The 14665-nt window shown below is 39.8% G+C and overlaps 1 protein-coding gene across 1 annotated transcript in view; it reads right to left on the reverse strand.

The window, feature by feature from the left end:
• Nucleotides 1-11842, reverse strand: part of LOC128050549 (adhesion G protein-coupled receptor E3-like) — a 57704-nt gene extending 45862 nt beyond the window's left edge. Inside the window, exons 1-5 of the mRNA XM_052642806.1 lie at nt 11812-11842; nt 9517-9567; nt 5596-5742; nt 2531-2677; nt 1342-1488 (exon numbers count right to left, since the gene is read on the reverse strand). Of these exons, the coding sequence (XP_052498766.1) occupies nt 1342-1488; nt 2531-2677; nt 5596-5742; nt 9517-9567; nt 11812-11842 (523 nt within the window). The remainder of the gene's footprint in view (nt 1-1341; nt 1489-2530; nt 2678-5595; nt 5743-9516; nt 9568-11811) is intronic.
• Nucleotides 11843-14665: the final 2823 nt, after the last annotated feature.

A 14665-nucleotide genomic window follows, 5' to 3' on the forward strand; every position in this document is an offset into this window, starting at 1 on the left:
GTGTTTGTTTTCTTCAGATATATACCCAGGAGTGGAATTGCTGGATCATATCGCAGTTCTTTGTTTAGTATTTTGAGGAAACTCCATATTGTTTTCCATAAAGTGAAAGTGAAGTCACTTAGTCATGTCCACCTCTTTGCAACCCTGTGGTCTGTAGCCTGCCAGGCTTCTCCTCTGTCCATGGGATTTTCCAGGCAAGAATACTGGAGTGAGCTGCCACTTTCTTCTCCAGGAGATATGCCTGACACAGGGATCGAACTCAGGTCTCCCACACTGCAGGCAGATTCTTTACCCTCTGAGTCACCAGGGAATCCCTGTTTTCCATAGTGACAAATTCCACCGACAATGTACAAGGGTTTCCTTTATTCCACATCCTCTCCAACATTTATCTGTAGACTTTCTGATGATAGCCATTCTGACAGGTGTGAGGTGTTACTTCATTGTGGTTTTGATTTGCATTGCTCTGATGATCAGCAATGTTAAACATCTTTCCATGTGCCTGTTGGCCATCTGTATTTCTTTTTTGGAAAAATGTCTATTCGAATCTTTTGCTGAGGGATACTAATCCCTAATTCATCTTATCATTTGTAAATATTTTCCCTTATTATGTGGGTTTTTTCATTTTTTAAAAAACTTATTTTATATTGGAGTATAGTTGATTAACAATGTTGTATTAGTTTCAGGAGTACAGCAAAGTGCTTTAGTTACATACATATATATATATATATATATATATATATATATATATATATATGTCTCTATTCTTTTATAAAAATAATTTGTCTTTTCGTTTTTTAATTGAGTTGCCCTAAGTTTTAATATTTCAATAGAAGTCAGAAAGACAAGTTAAAATACGAATAAATTGGCAACCACTAGGGGGAGTCTTTTGTGTTACCTTAACAGGAGCTGCACATTTGGAACGCACCTCTGCTCAGTAGTAAAGAACTGCCTGCCAAAGCAGGAGACGCAGGAGACCTGGATTCGAACCCTGGATCAGGAAGATCCCCTAGAGGAGGTCATACCAACCCACTCCAGTACTCTTGCCTGGAGAATCCCATGGACAGAGGAGCCTGGTGGGCTACAGTGCATGGGGTCGCAAAGAATAGAACATGATTGAAGCGACTGAGCGCTCGTAAACATGTGTGCACACATACGTGTTAAGCACACATAAACACACATAGGCAGCTATATCAAAGGACAGTGTTTAGATACTGAGGAATTGAAGGGTTATTAGCACACTGAAGTCAGATCCATACTGATGCATTGTTTTCCTTCACTTGTTTACCTCAACTCTTTCCCTCAGAAAAATTTACACCCGAAGGCATCAGGGAATCTGCTTACTTATGCAAGTTCCTCCGGAGTCAGTAAATTGAGTTCCCCCATCCGGTGTCTCAAACCCAGGATTGCAGACACATAAGTAGCTTCCCCGGGTGTTCTTACACCGGGCTGTCGGTGAACACAGTGCGGGGTTCAGGCATTCATTCTTATCTGTGGCAAGAAAAGGATGAAAAGTGAATCAGTCAGTGACAGGGTTCCATGGGGTCACTCAGGGCTCCATGAGTTCACCTTTTCATGCCACCTTTGTGGCATGTCCAGCACACAGGTCACAGTCTGTGCATTTCAAGGCACTCACCTTGGTTTGCTCAAGGCTGTCTCAATATAAAGCTGAAAGTTTTGCCTCTAGAAAACCACTGATTGTCAACCCAACCAAGATGTTCAGCCAGTGTCAGAGCAGTGAACAGGATTACTCATATTTACTTTCCATTTCTAAAATTAATTTTTATTGGAGTATACAAAACATTTTTTTTCTAGTGTTGAAGCCCATCCATGAGGATGATGACAGGAAGGTAGATTCTTTACTGTCTCAGTCATCAGGGTAGCCCGAATACCATGTTAATGAAGGGTAACTACCAGCAAGGGAAATTAAAGAGTAGAATAATCAGTTAGATGAGATGATTAGATAGCATCACTGACTCAATGCACATGAATCTGAGCAAACTCTGGGAGACAGTTAAAGACAGGGAAGCCTGGCATGCTGCAGTCCATGGAGTTGCAAAGAGCTGGATAAAACTAAGCGACTGAACAACAACAATAAATACTTAAATAAAATTTTTTTAATTAAAAATAAAAAATAGTTTAAAACATATTTGGGCTTCCCTGGTGGCTCAGACTGTAATGAATCTGCCTGCAATGTGGGACACCAGGATTTGATCTCTGGGTCGGGAATATCCCTTGGAGAAGGAAATGGCAACCCCCTCCAGTATTCTTGCCTGGAGAATCCCATGGACAGAGCAGCCTGGCGGGCTACAGTCCATGGGATGGCAAAGAACGGAACTAGCTGAAGCGACTGACACACACACATACATGTTATGCACACATAAACAGCTGTATCAAATGACAGTGCTTAGATACTGAGGAATTGAAAGGTTATTAGCATACGGAAGTAAGATCTGTACTGATGCATTGTTTGTTTTGGTCAACTCTTTCTTTAAGGAAATTTTCACCGGAAGGCGTCAGAGAATCTGCTTACCTATGCAAGTTCCTCTGGAGCCAGTAAATTGAGCTCTCCGATCAGGTGTCTCAAACCCAGGATTGCAGATACATAAGTAGCTTCCCCGGGTGTTCTTACACGTGGCTGTCAGTGGGCACGCTGTGCTGTTCAGGCATTCATTCTTATCTGTGGCAGGAAAAGGATGAAAAGTGAATCAGTCAGTGACAGGGCTCCATGGGGTCACTCAGGGCTCCATGGGGTCACTCAGGGCTCCATGAGTTCACCTTTTCATGCCACCTTTGTGGCATGTCCAGCACACAGGTCACAGTCTGTGCATTTCAAGACACTCACCTTGGTTTGCTCAAGGCTGTCTCAATATAAAGCTGAAAGTTTTGCCTCTAGAAAACTACTAAGTGCCAACCCAACTGAGATGGTCAGCCAGTATCAGAGCAGTGAACAGGATTACTCATATTTATTTTCCTTTTTTAAAATCAATTTTTATTGGACTATATAAAACTTTTTTTTTCTAGCGTTGGAGCCCATCCATGAGGATGATGACAGGAAGATAGATTCTTTACTGAGTCACCAGGGAAGCCCTAATACCATGTTAATGAAGGGTAACTACAAGCAAGGAAAATAAGAGTAGAATAATCAGTTAGATGAGATGGTTAGATAGCATCACTGACTCAATGGACATGAATCTGAGCAAACTCTGCTCTGCTGCTAAGTGGCTTCAGTCGTGTCCGACTCTGTGTGACCCCAGAGAGGGCAGCCCACCAGGCTCCATCCCTGGGATTCTCCAGGCAAGAACAGTGGAGTGGGTTGTCATTGCCTTCTCCAATCTGGGAGGTAGTTAAAGACAGGAAAGCCTGGCGTGCTACAGTCCATGGGGTTGCAAAGAGTTGAACACAACTTAGTGACTGAAAAACAACAATAAATACTTCAAACATTTTTTTTACTTAAAAAAATAGTTAAATACATATTACTTAAAAAAATAGTTTAATATGGGCTTCCCTGGTGGCTCAGACTATAATGAATGTGCCTGCAATGTGGGAGACCTAGGCTCAATCTCTGGGTTGGGAATATCCCTTGGAGAAGGAAAAGTCAACCCATTCTAGTATTCTTCCTGGGAAATCCCATGGACAGAGGAGCCTGGTGGGCTATAGTCTATGGCGTTGCAGAGTTGGACATGAATGAGCAACTAACGCTAACTAACATATATATTTCTTTATTGTTTAAAAAACAGTAGAAGGAACAGAGAGTGGTGAGTAGATTTTTAAAGTAGATTTTTAAAGTAGAAAATATGTCTCAGAAGAAGTGACAAAGTGTAAGAGAATACGAAAACACCATACAAGAAATTCCCAAAGGAAACAGTGGGGTGAGATTTAGAAAACAGAATGGAACTCATTGGGCTTCCCAGGTGGTGCTAGTGGTAAAGAATCTACCTGCCAAGGCAGGAGACACGAGAGATGTGGGTTCGATCCCCAGGTCAGGAAAATGGTAATCCACTTCAGTACTCTTGCCTGGAAAGTTTCATGGACAAGAGGAGCTTGGTGGGCTATAGTCCATGGGGTCGGGGTGTGATGGAGTAACTGAGCATGCATAGAACTCATCTGTGTAGAAAACAACGGAAGAACTAAGACTACTTTACGATGAGTCCACGTTTTCTGTCTCTTGAGCACAGCTGGTTTTCTTATGTTCAGAGTCTACAAGCAATACATTCTGAAGAGGGTGTGGAGAGAAGGGAACCCTCCTACATTGTTGGTAGGAATGTAAATTGATACAGCCACTATGGAGAACAGTGTGGAGTACTTAAAAAAATAAAAATAGAGTTATCATATGATTCCATAATCCTACTCCTGAGAAAATTTCTTTCTACCTAAAAAATAAATATACAAACAACTTTTTAAAAAGAGTTGATTTCTCCATTTGAGAAAGTCAGGAACAACATTAGAAAAATCACTAGCGTGTTTTAGAATTTAAGTTCTTATAAAACACTTTCTAAAAACTACTTTCTAAACTGAAGCAATAACATGTTAGAACATATAATGAAAACAAATTTCCATGCACAAATCTTTATAACCTTTTCATTAATTTTTTGCTATAAACACAAATGTAAATGCTAATAGTTTTTTGAAACCCCAAAATGCAAAATGGTAGTAATAAAATTTTGTGTGAACTCTATTTTTTTTTAGTGTATTAGGAAATTTGCTCCTTGGAAGGAAAGCTATGACAAATCTAGACAGCATATTAACAAGCAGAGACATCATTTTGCTAATGCCAACAAAGGTCTGTATAGTCAAAGCTATGATTTTTCCAGTAGTTGTATACAGATGTGAGTTGGATCATGAAGAAGGCTGTGCACCAAAGAATTGATGCCTTCAAATTGTGATGCTGGAGAAGGCTCTTGAGAGTCCTTTGGACAGCAAGATCAAATCAATCGATTCTAAAGGAAATCAGTCCTGAATATTCATTGGAAGGACCGATGCTAAAGTTGAAGCTCCAATACTTTGGCCACCTGAAGTGAAGAGCTAACTCATTGAAAAAGACCCTGATGCTGAGAAAGGTTGAAGGCAAAGGAAGAAGAGGGCAGCAAAGGATGAGACAGCTAGATAGCATTACCAACTCAATGCACACGAATTTGAGCAAACTCTGGGAGATAGTGAAGGATAGGGAAGACTGGCATGCTGCAGTCCATGGGGTTGCAAAGAGTGAGACATGACTTAGCAACTGAACAACAACATTTCCAAATGAGAAAAACTCATTAGGCTATACATGTCTGCCAACCCCTTATTAATATGGACTTTAAAATATTCCAAATTGAGGACAAATGCCTTTTATACATCCCTGGTAACATTCCTTCTCACTTAGTACTTAGATCCAAAGACTATGCAGTCTAAACAAAAAGATCCTTGAGCTAAATAATTGAAGGGTTCTTTAATGCTATTCAACAAAAAATTGTTTTTCATGCCTAGCACGTAGGTCTCCACTATCAAAGCCATTGATTTGATAAGTTATTATCAAAATTTAGGTCCAATCTCTCAATAGGAGGGACGAGTAGATCTAGTTTTTTTCTAGAATGTTCTTACTGAAATAACACTCACCTATGCATGTCACTCCAGGATCATTAAAATGTCTCTTCCCATTGCTTGATTCATATCCAGATTTACAGGTGCAGAAGTAGCTTCCCACAGTACCAGTGCAGGTGGCTTTTGAAGGGCAAGCCTGGGTATCCAGGCATTCATTCACATCTGCGATTAAGGATCCATCAAAGGTCAAATGAGTGAATTCAGTCCATGTCACTATCCTATTATGCAGGTGTTCAGTCCACTACAGAGTACTCCTTAGGTTCAGCCCTTGGTTTACCTTCTCTTACCCACCAGTTAATGAAAGCACTCCAGGCCCTGGTTCCACAGAGCTTATATTTTTATGAGGGGACAAGGGAACATATTATCCCCTATGGAAAGGATTGCAAATAGATGTAAGAAGCCAGATTGAGGGCAAGAGGAGAAGGTGACAGAGAAGGGGGTGGCAGAGAATGAGATGGTTGGATGACATCACCAACTCAATGGACATGCTGCTGCTGCTACTACTGCTAAGTCACTTCAGTTGTGTCTGACTCTGTGCGATCCCATAGACAGCAGCCCACCAGGCTCCCCTGTCCTTGTGATTCTCCAGGCAAGAGTACTGCAGTGGGGTGCTATTGCCTTCTCCGTAATGGACATGAGTTTGAGCAAACTCCAGGAGATGGTGAAGGACAGGGAAGTCTGGTGTGCTGCAGTCCATGGGGCCACAAAGAGTCGGACACGACTTAGCGACTGAACACCCACAGGAAGAAGCCCGAGATGGGATGAATTGAGAAAGTAGCATTGAAACATATATTACCATATGTAAGATTAGATAGCCAGTGAAAATTTTACTGTATGACGCATGAAGCTCAAACCCAGCACTCTGTAACAAATTAAAGGGGTGGGATGGGGTGGGAGGGAGGTTCCAGAAGGAGGGGACATATGTACAGCCATGAGTGTGAGCAAGCTCCAGGAGTTGGTGATGAACAGGGAAGCCTGGCACGTTGCAGTCCATGGGGTCTCAAAGAATTCGACACTGAGCAACTGAACTGAACTGATAGCTGATTCATATTGATGTATGGCAGAAACCAACACAATACCATAAGGCAATTATCCTCCAATTAAAAATAAATTTGAAAAAAAGAAGCCAGAGGCTAAGAGAGGGTCAGGAAGAGAAATTCTGTAGGATGACCAGGGCAAGTGTGGCTGAGATGACTAAGTATGAGAAAATCTAGCAGAAGGTGGGTTTTTTCTTTTTTTTCTTTTTTGGCCCTGCCACATGGCACGTGGGATCTTAGTTCCTCAACTGGAGGTTGAACCCGGGTCCTTTGTGTTGAAAGTGTGGAATCTTAACCACTGGACAGCCAGGGAAGTCTCTAGCAGAAGGTTTTCTTGAGCAGTGGGACAGCCATGAGATGGAGACCATCTTGACGTGGAATGGTAGACAGGAGTGAACAGGAAGACAGACTGATCATCCCTGAGTTCAAACTGTAATCTTATGGGCTTCCCTGGTGGCTCATGGTAAAGAATCCACCTACCAGTTCAGGAGATGTGGGTTCAATTCCTGGTCCAGGAAGATCCCACACACCTTGGAGCAACTGAGCCCACTTGCCACAACTACAGAGCCTATGCACTGCCAGTACTGAAGCCTAAGTGCCCGATAACAAGAGAGGCCACCACAGTGAGAAGCTGTACCACAGCTAGAGAGTAGCCTCTGTTCTCCAAAACTCGAGAAAAGCCTGTGCAGCGTCAAAGACCCAGGAGAGCCAAAAAGAAAATGTTAAAAATATAATCTTAAAAAGTTAATGTCTCACGGCAATCTCCCACTAAATATTCAAGAAGATAATACTTCCTTACTATTTTTTTTTTATTGGCCAGGAGGCACAGCATGAGGGACCTTAGTTCCCAGAATAGGGATCAAACCCATGCCCCTTGCAGTGAAAACATAGAGTTATAACCATTTGACCACCACGCAAGCCTCATGATTTTTAATTTGCAGTTTCCCAGGCTAGATTGCATTTTCTTAATTTTTTGCTTTCATTTTATCATTTACAAGATGAAAATAATTCTACATATTTGGTCATCCTATGATCCAGTGATTCCTCTTAGAGAAATTCTCCCAAGAAAAATGAGAGCATATGTCCACAGAAAGACTTGCACATGAAGTCGTTGTTCAAAAGGCTTCACAGCAGCCCTCTTCATCATAGTCAACCATCAGAAACAGAAAATCAGGAGTCCAGCAACAGGAAAATGGATCAATAAACTGTGGTATATTAACAAAATGGAATGCTATGTCTGATTGACAAGAGATATTCAGGATGTATTAGGTGAAATAAAAACATATTTTAAAAAGCATAAACTGTGACTGCATTTGTAAATAATACATACAGAGTCATATCTGCATTTACCAAGTCTTGGTCTGTATCTATATCTATTTACCTATTTATGTATGTAAGTGGATGTTTATATTTATGTATGTACTATTTAACATACATAGGCTATTTGCACAAAGAACCCACAAAAATTATATGGAAATAATAAAAGATGATCACTCTTTTTACTGTGACTCATGTGTTTAAATATACACATATTTAGTTAATTATATATATAATATATATTTTTAAATGTCTATACCTATGTATGTATATATATTTAAATATACACCTATTTGTCTATATTTATATTAATATATACTTAAAAATAACTATATAAATAAGTAAATAGGTACAACATTCTCAGTCACTCAGCCATGTGTAACTCTTTGCAACCCTATGGACTGTAGCCCACTAGGCTACCCTGTCCATGGGATTCTCCAGGCAAGAATACTGGAGTGGGGTGCCATTTCCTACTCCAGAGGGTCTTTCCGACCCAAGGATCAAGCTTGTGTCTCCTGTGTCTCCTGCACTGCAGGCAGATTCTTTACCACTGAGCCATTAGGGAAGCCCATAAATAGGTGTGTGTGTATATATGTATATATATATATGTATATTTTATATATTTATATATAGGTAAATAAGTACATATAGGTGTGTGTATATATATATATATACACACATATATACACAGACAAGTATATAGGCATAGCTATATAGAAATATATTAGCATAGGTATATATTTATTTATAGGTATATATAGGTAAAAGAGCATATATATATACACCATGATAAAAAGAGGGCTTCCCCAGTGTGATGTGCTTAGTTGCTTAGTAATGTCCAACTCTTTGCGATCCTATGGATTGTGGCTCAGCGTTGAAGAATCTGCCTGCAGTGAAGAAGCCACAGAAGACACAGGTTTGATCCCTGGGTCAGGAAGATCCCCTGGAGGAGGGCATGGCAACCCACTCCAGTATTCTTGCCCGGAGAATCCCAAGGACAGAGGAGCCTGGCAGCTTACAATCCATAAGGTTTTGCAAAGAGTCAGACACAACTGAAGAGACTTAGCATGCATGCATAATAAAAAGAATTGTTTTCTCTTTATTATTTCTATATAATTGTTCTTCTGACTTTTGTGGATTCTTTGTGTAAATAGCCTCAGTTACACAGTAAGAATGAGCCAATAAAGCTGTTTCTTTTTAAGTGTCATAAATGTAGCATGGTAAGAAAAACTGTGAAGGCTAGAATTACTTGGAGAGTCACATGAGTTTGAGCAAATGCTTACCATTTCCATATTTCTCTTTTTAACTCTGAGTTTGGGGAAAGCAAAAGTTGTTCTGCTTATCCTCAAACTGCTTTGTAAAGAAACATCTATAGGGACTTTCCTGGCAATCCAGTGGTTAAGATTCCACCTTCCAGTGCAGGGGCTATGGATTTGATCCCTGGTCAGGGAACTAGGGTCCCACATGCCTCAGGGTGTGGTCCAAAACAACAACAACGACAACAACAACAACAACAACAACATCTGTAGAAACACAGGCTACACAAACTATTCCAGATTCATTCTGCCCATCACCCACATACCTTGAAATGATGCGTTAGGAATATTCAGAAAGAAAATTAAGCAGGAAAGTCCTGGGGGAGAAAACAAAAGGGGAGTTAAATTTTTTAAATACTTTCTGGTGGCCTGAATCTGTTGAGGCTGACTTTACTTTCCTCCCCCAAATAGCTCTTGAATACTTTCTCTAAACACATTGAGCATATTCAACACAGTTTTGGCCCTCTAGAGACTGTTTGGTCGTTGAGCGCTAAAAGTCAGTTGATCATGGTCAACAAACATTCACAGACCGATAATAATATTTTTGAGATGTCAAGGATAAAAATGGATGAAACAGGGGAAAATTTAGAAAGCTGAATAATACTGACAAATAATTATTTACTTTAATGCCTTTTATAAGTATATGAAAGAAAGCAAAGTGAAAGTGTTAGTTGCTCAGTCTTTGTGACTTCATGGACTATATATAGCCCACCAGGTTCTTCTGTCCATGGGATTTTCCAGGCAAGAATACTGAAGAGGATTGTCATTTCCTTCTCCAGGGGATTGTCATGACCCAAGGATCAAACCTGGGCCGCCTGAATCGAATTGCAGGCAGATTGTTTACCGTCTGAGCCACCAAGGAAGCCCCTAGGAAGTTATATAGGTAGCAAAATGTGGCTTCATCAATTGTTGAATTTAACATTCATTAGCAGTTTATTCTATCTGAGAATAATACAGAAGTTAGGTTTTCTCACTGGACAAATGTTTCATAAAAGTCAAAAGAGTTGGAGAATTCCCTGGTCGTTCAGTGGTTAGGATTCTGCACTTTTTCTACTGAGGGGCTGGATTGGATTCCTGGTCCGGGAACTAAGATTCTGTGTTTCCCAGTGTGGCCAAAAAAGAAAGTCACAGGACTTGGACAATTAAATGAGTTTATCGTGGGCAAGTAAATTAAAAAGTATAATTCTAGAAGTCCTCTTGGTATTTTTAGTAAAACAAAAACAAAAACACACATAGCATGGAATGACGAGCAATTTCAATGTTTATAAAATGCATGTTGGGGCTTCCAAAATTAGGAGCAGGAAGCAAATGTGATTTCTCGGAAACAAGAAAGATACTCATCAATTTTTAGTTCCCATCAAGGTACGTTCATACTGAAAGAGCAACATTGCAATTTTATGAGCAGTTTGCATGCTCAGTAAATTTACAAGCAATTTGCATGCTCCGAGTGGTCAGCTCAGAGACTTAGAGGACTCAAGTATGGAAATTCTGGCTCACTAAGCAAATAGATCCGGAAGAATCAAACTCAGTTTCAGGAAGAAAAATGAGCACAGGACAGCTTTCCATGCCAAAAACCTGGCCCTGACACGAAAGAATCCATTCTTACATGAGATTCATGTTTTGCAAGGGATCCCCAGTTGGGTCAGCAGTAAAGAATCTGCCTGCCAGTGCAACAGTTGCAGGAGATGAGGTGGCAAAGATCTCCTGGAGAAGGAAACGACAACCCCCTCCAATATTCTTGCCTGGAAAATCCAGTGGACTGTAGCCTGCCAGGTTCCTCTGTTCATGAGGTTGCAAAGAGTAGGACATGACTGAGCACAGCACAACAACAACCACCCCAGAAGCTCACTTTGATCCTATCCTCGTACGATGGAATAGAAGAGATTGCAAGCTTTGAAGAGCCCCCTTGCCTGATAAAATCATTTTGAAGTGACCCATCTTAATTCCTCCAGGTATTTCCATAGGAGACATACCTCAGCCATGGTTTAAAAGAGCAAACCAGGTGGATGCCCCCTGCCCAAGCCACAGTGTTGAAAACAAGACAGAGTATGAGAGTTGAAGTGCCCTTGCTATTTCTACTTAAAGAGAATAAAATATTAAAAAAATTTTTTCTTTTTTTTTAAAATTATTTTTAATTGGAGGATAATTGCTCTATAGTGTTGTGTTGGCTTCTGCCATACAACAACTTGAGTCACCCATAAGTATACATATGTCATCTGTCTCTTGAACTTCACCCCCACTTCCCCCCACCCCAGTCTACCCCTCAAAGTTGTCACAGAGCACTGAGTGCACTTTCTGTGTTATATAGCATCTCCCCACTAGCTATCTATTTTACACATGATAATGTGTATGTTTCAATGCTATTCCTCAATTTGTCTCACCTATTTCTTGCCTCCTTACCCCCCACCTTCCCCATTGTCCACAGTTCCATTCTCTGTGCCTGTGTCTATTCCTGCCCTGCAAATAGATTCATCAGTACCTTTTTTCTAGATTCCATATATACCCATTAATATACAATATCTGTTTTTCCTAAGAGAGAATAAAATATTTTAACGACTTACCACTCAAAGGCAAAAAGAGACTTCGAGCCATCATGACAAAATGAAAACAGAAATAGGAACTTATATGTCTTTATCTCTGGTGTTTCTCAAGGAGAATTGGGGATTTTGTAACAGCTACTGTGGGACCATCTTCTAGTATTCTAATGAGAAACTAAAGAGAACAGCAGTTGTTTTTTTTTTTTTTTTTTTTAATACAGAAACAGAGACAGTCAACTGAAGGATACAACTTCCTCTGAAATGTATTTGAAAAAATAAGATGAATGTCAGAAAATTACTAGAGCTAATCAGTGAATTTATTATAGTTGCAGGATACAAAATCAATACACAGAAATCACTTGCATTTCTATATACTAACAATGACAAATTGGAAAGAAAAATTGAGGAATCAATCCCATTCACTATTGCAACAAAAAGAATTAAATATCTAGGAATAAACTTACCTAAGGAAACAAAAGAACTGTTACACAGAAAGTTATAAGATACTAAGGAAAGAATCAAAGACGACATAAGCAGATGGAGAGATATTCCATGTTCCTGGGTAAAAAGAATCAATATTGTGAAAATGACTATACTACCAAATGCAACCTACAGATTCAGTGTGATTCCTATCAAATTCCAAATGAAAATTTTCACAGAACTAGAACAAAAAATTACACATTTCTTATGGAAACACAAAAGACCCCAAATAGCCAAAGCAGTCTTGAGAAAGACGAATGGAGCTGGAGGAAGAAACCTTCCTGACTTCAGATTATACTACTAAGCTACAGTCATCAACACCATATGGTACTGGCACAGAAACAGAAATATAGACCAATGGAACAAGATAGAAATCCCAGAAATAAACCCATGCACCTATGGGTACTTCATTTTTGACAAAGGAGGCAAGAATATACAATGCGGCAAAGATAGCCTCTTCAATAAATAGTGCTGGGAAAACTGGACAGCGACATGTAAAAAAAAATGAAATTAGAACACTTTCTAACACCATACACAAAGATAAACTCAAAATGGATTAAAGACCTAAATGTAAGACCAGAAGCTATAAAACTCTTTGAGGAAAACATAGGCCAAACACTCGATGACATGAATCAAAGCAAGATCCTCTATGACCTACCTTCTAGAGTAATGGAAATAAAAACAAAAGTAAACAAATGGGACCTGATTAAACTTAAAAACTTTTGCATAGCAAAGGAAACTATAAGCAAGTTGAAAAGACAACCCTCAGAATGGGAGAAAATAATAGCAAATGAAACAACTGACAAAGGATTAATTTCTAAAGTATACAAGCAGCTCATACAACTCAATACTAGAAAAACAAACAACCCAATCAAAAAGTGGGAAACAGATCTAAACAGACATTTCTCTGAAGAAGACATACAGATGGCTAACAACACATGAAAAGATGCTCAACATCACTCATTATTAGAGAAATGCAAATCAAAACTACAATGAGATATCACCTCACATCAGTCAGAATGGCCATCACCAAAAAGTCTACAAACAATAAATGCTGGAGAGGGTGTGGAGAAAAGGGAATGCTCTTGCACTGTTGGTGGGAATGTAGACTGATACAGGCACTATGGAAGATGGTATGGAGATTCTTTAAAAACTAAGAATAAAACCACCATATGATCCAGCAATCCCACTCCTAGGCATATACCCTGAGGAAACCAAAATTGAAAAAGACACATGTATCCCATTGTTCATCGCAGCACTATTTACAATAGTTAGAACATGGAAGCAGCCTAGATGTCCATCAACAGATGAATGGATAAATAAGTTGTGGTACATATGCACAATGGAATATTACTCAGCCCTAAAAAGGAACACATTTGAGTTAGTTCTAATGAGGTGGGTGAACCTAGAACCTATTATACAGAGTGAAGTGTGTCAGAAAGAGAAAGATAAATATCATATTCTAATGTATATATGAGAGAAGGAAATGGTAACCCACTCCAGTCTTCTTGCCTAGAGAATTCCGTAGACAGAGGAGCCTGGTGGGCTGCTGTCCATGGAGTCATACAGAGTCAGACATGACCGAAGCAACTTAGCATTTATGCATGCATTGGAGAAGGAAATGGCAACCCACTCCAGTATTCTTGCCTGGAGAATCCCAGGGACAGAAGAGCCTGATGGGCTGCCATCTATGGGGTTGCACAGAGTTGGACATGATTGAAGCAACTTAGCAGCAGCAGCTGCAATGCATATATATGTAATCTAGAAAAATGGTACTGAAGAATTTATTTACAGGGCAGCAATGGAGAAACAGACATAGAGAATAGACTTATGGATATGGGGAGAGGGGAGGAGAGGGTGAGATGTGTGGAAAGAGTAACATGGAAACTTACATTACCATATGCAAAATAGATAGCCAATGGGAATTTGCTGTATGGCTCAGGAAACTCAAACAGGGGCTCTGTATCAACTTAGAGGGGTGGGATGGGGAGGGAGATGCAAGGGAGGTTCAAAAGGGAGGAGATATATGTATACCTATGGCTGATTCATGCTGAGGTTTGACAGAAAACAAAAAAATTCTGTAAAGCAATTATCCTTCAATAAAGAAATAAATTAATTTTAAAAAGTAAGATGAATAAATGAAGTGAGAGGGCAATGCAGACATGGAGATACATTGTAAAAACACAAGTAAAATGTTCACTGAAGATTCCAGGTTCATGTGCAGGACCTGATTTTGCTTCCACCCCTCAGAAATGGCAACTGGCTTGCCACATTTTTGTATCTTATTTTCATAATTTGACCCCATCTGTGCATGTGTGAAGTTATTCGTCCCATTTTGCATTTTGTTGTTCAGGGAGATGTTTGTCCAGGTGGAACCACTGCAACAAATGGTCCCAAG

The sequence above is a fragment of the Budorcas taxicolor genome, chromosome 7 (genome assembly GCF_023091745.1).
Source record: "Budorcas taxicolor isolate Tak-1 chromosome 7, Takin1.1, whole genome shotgun sequence".
NCBI lineage: Eukaryota > Metazoa > Chordata > Mammalia > Artiodactyla > Bovidae > Budorcas > Budorcas taxicolor.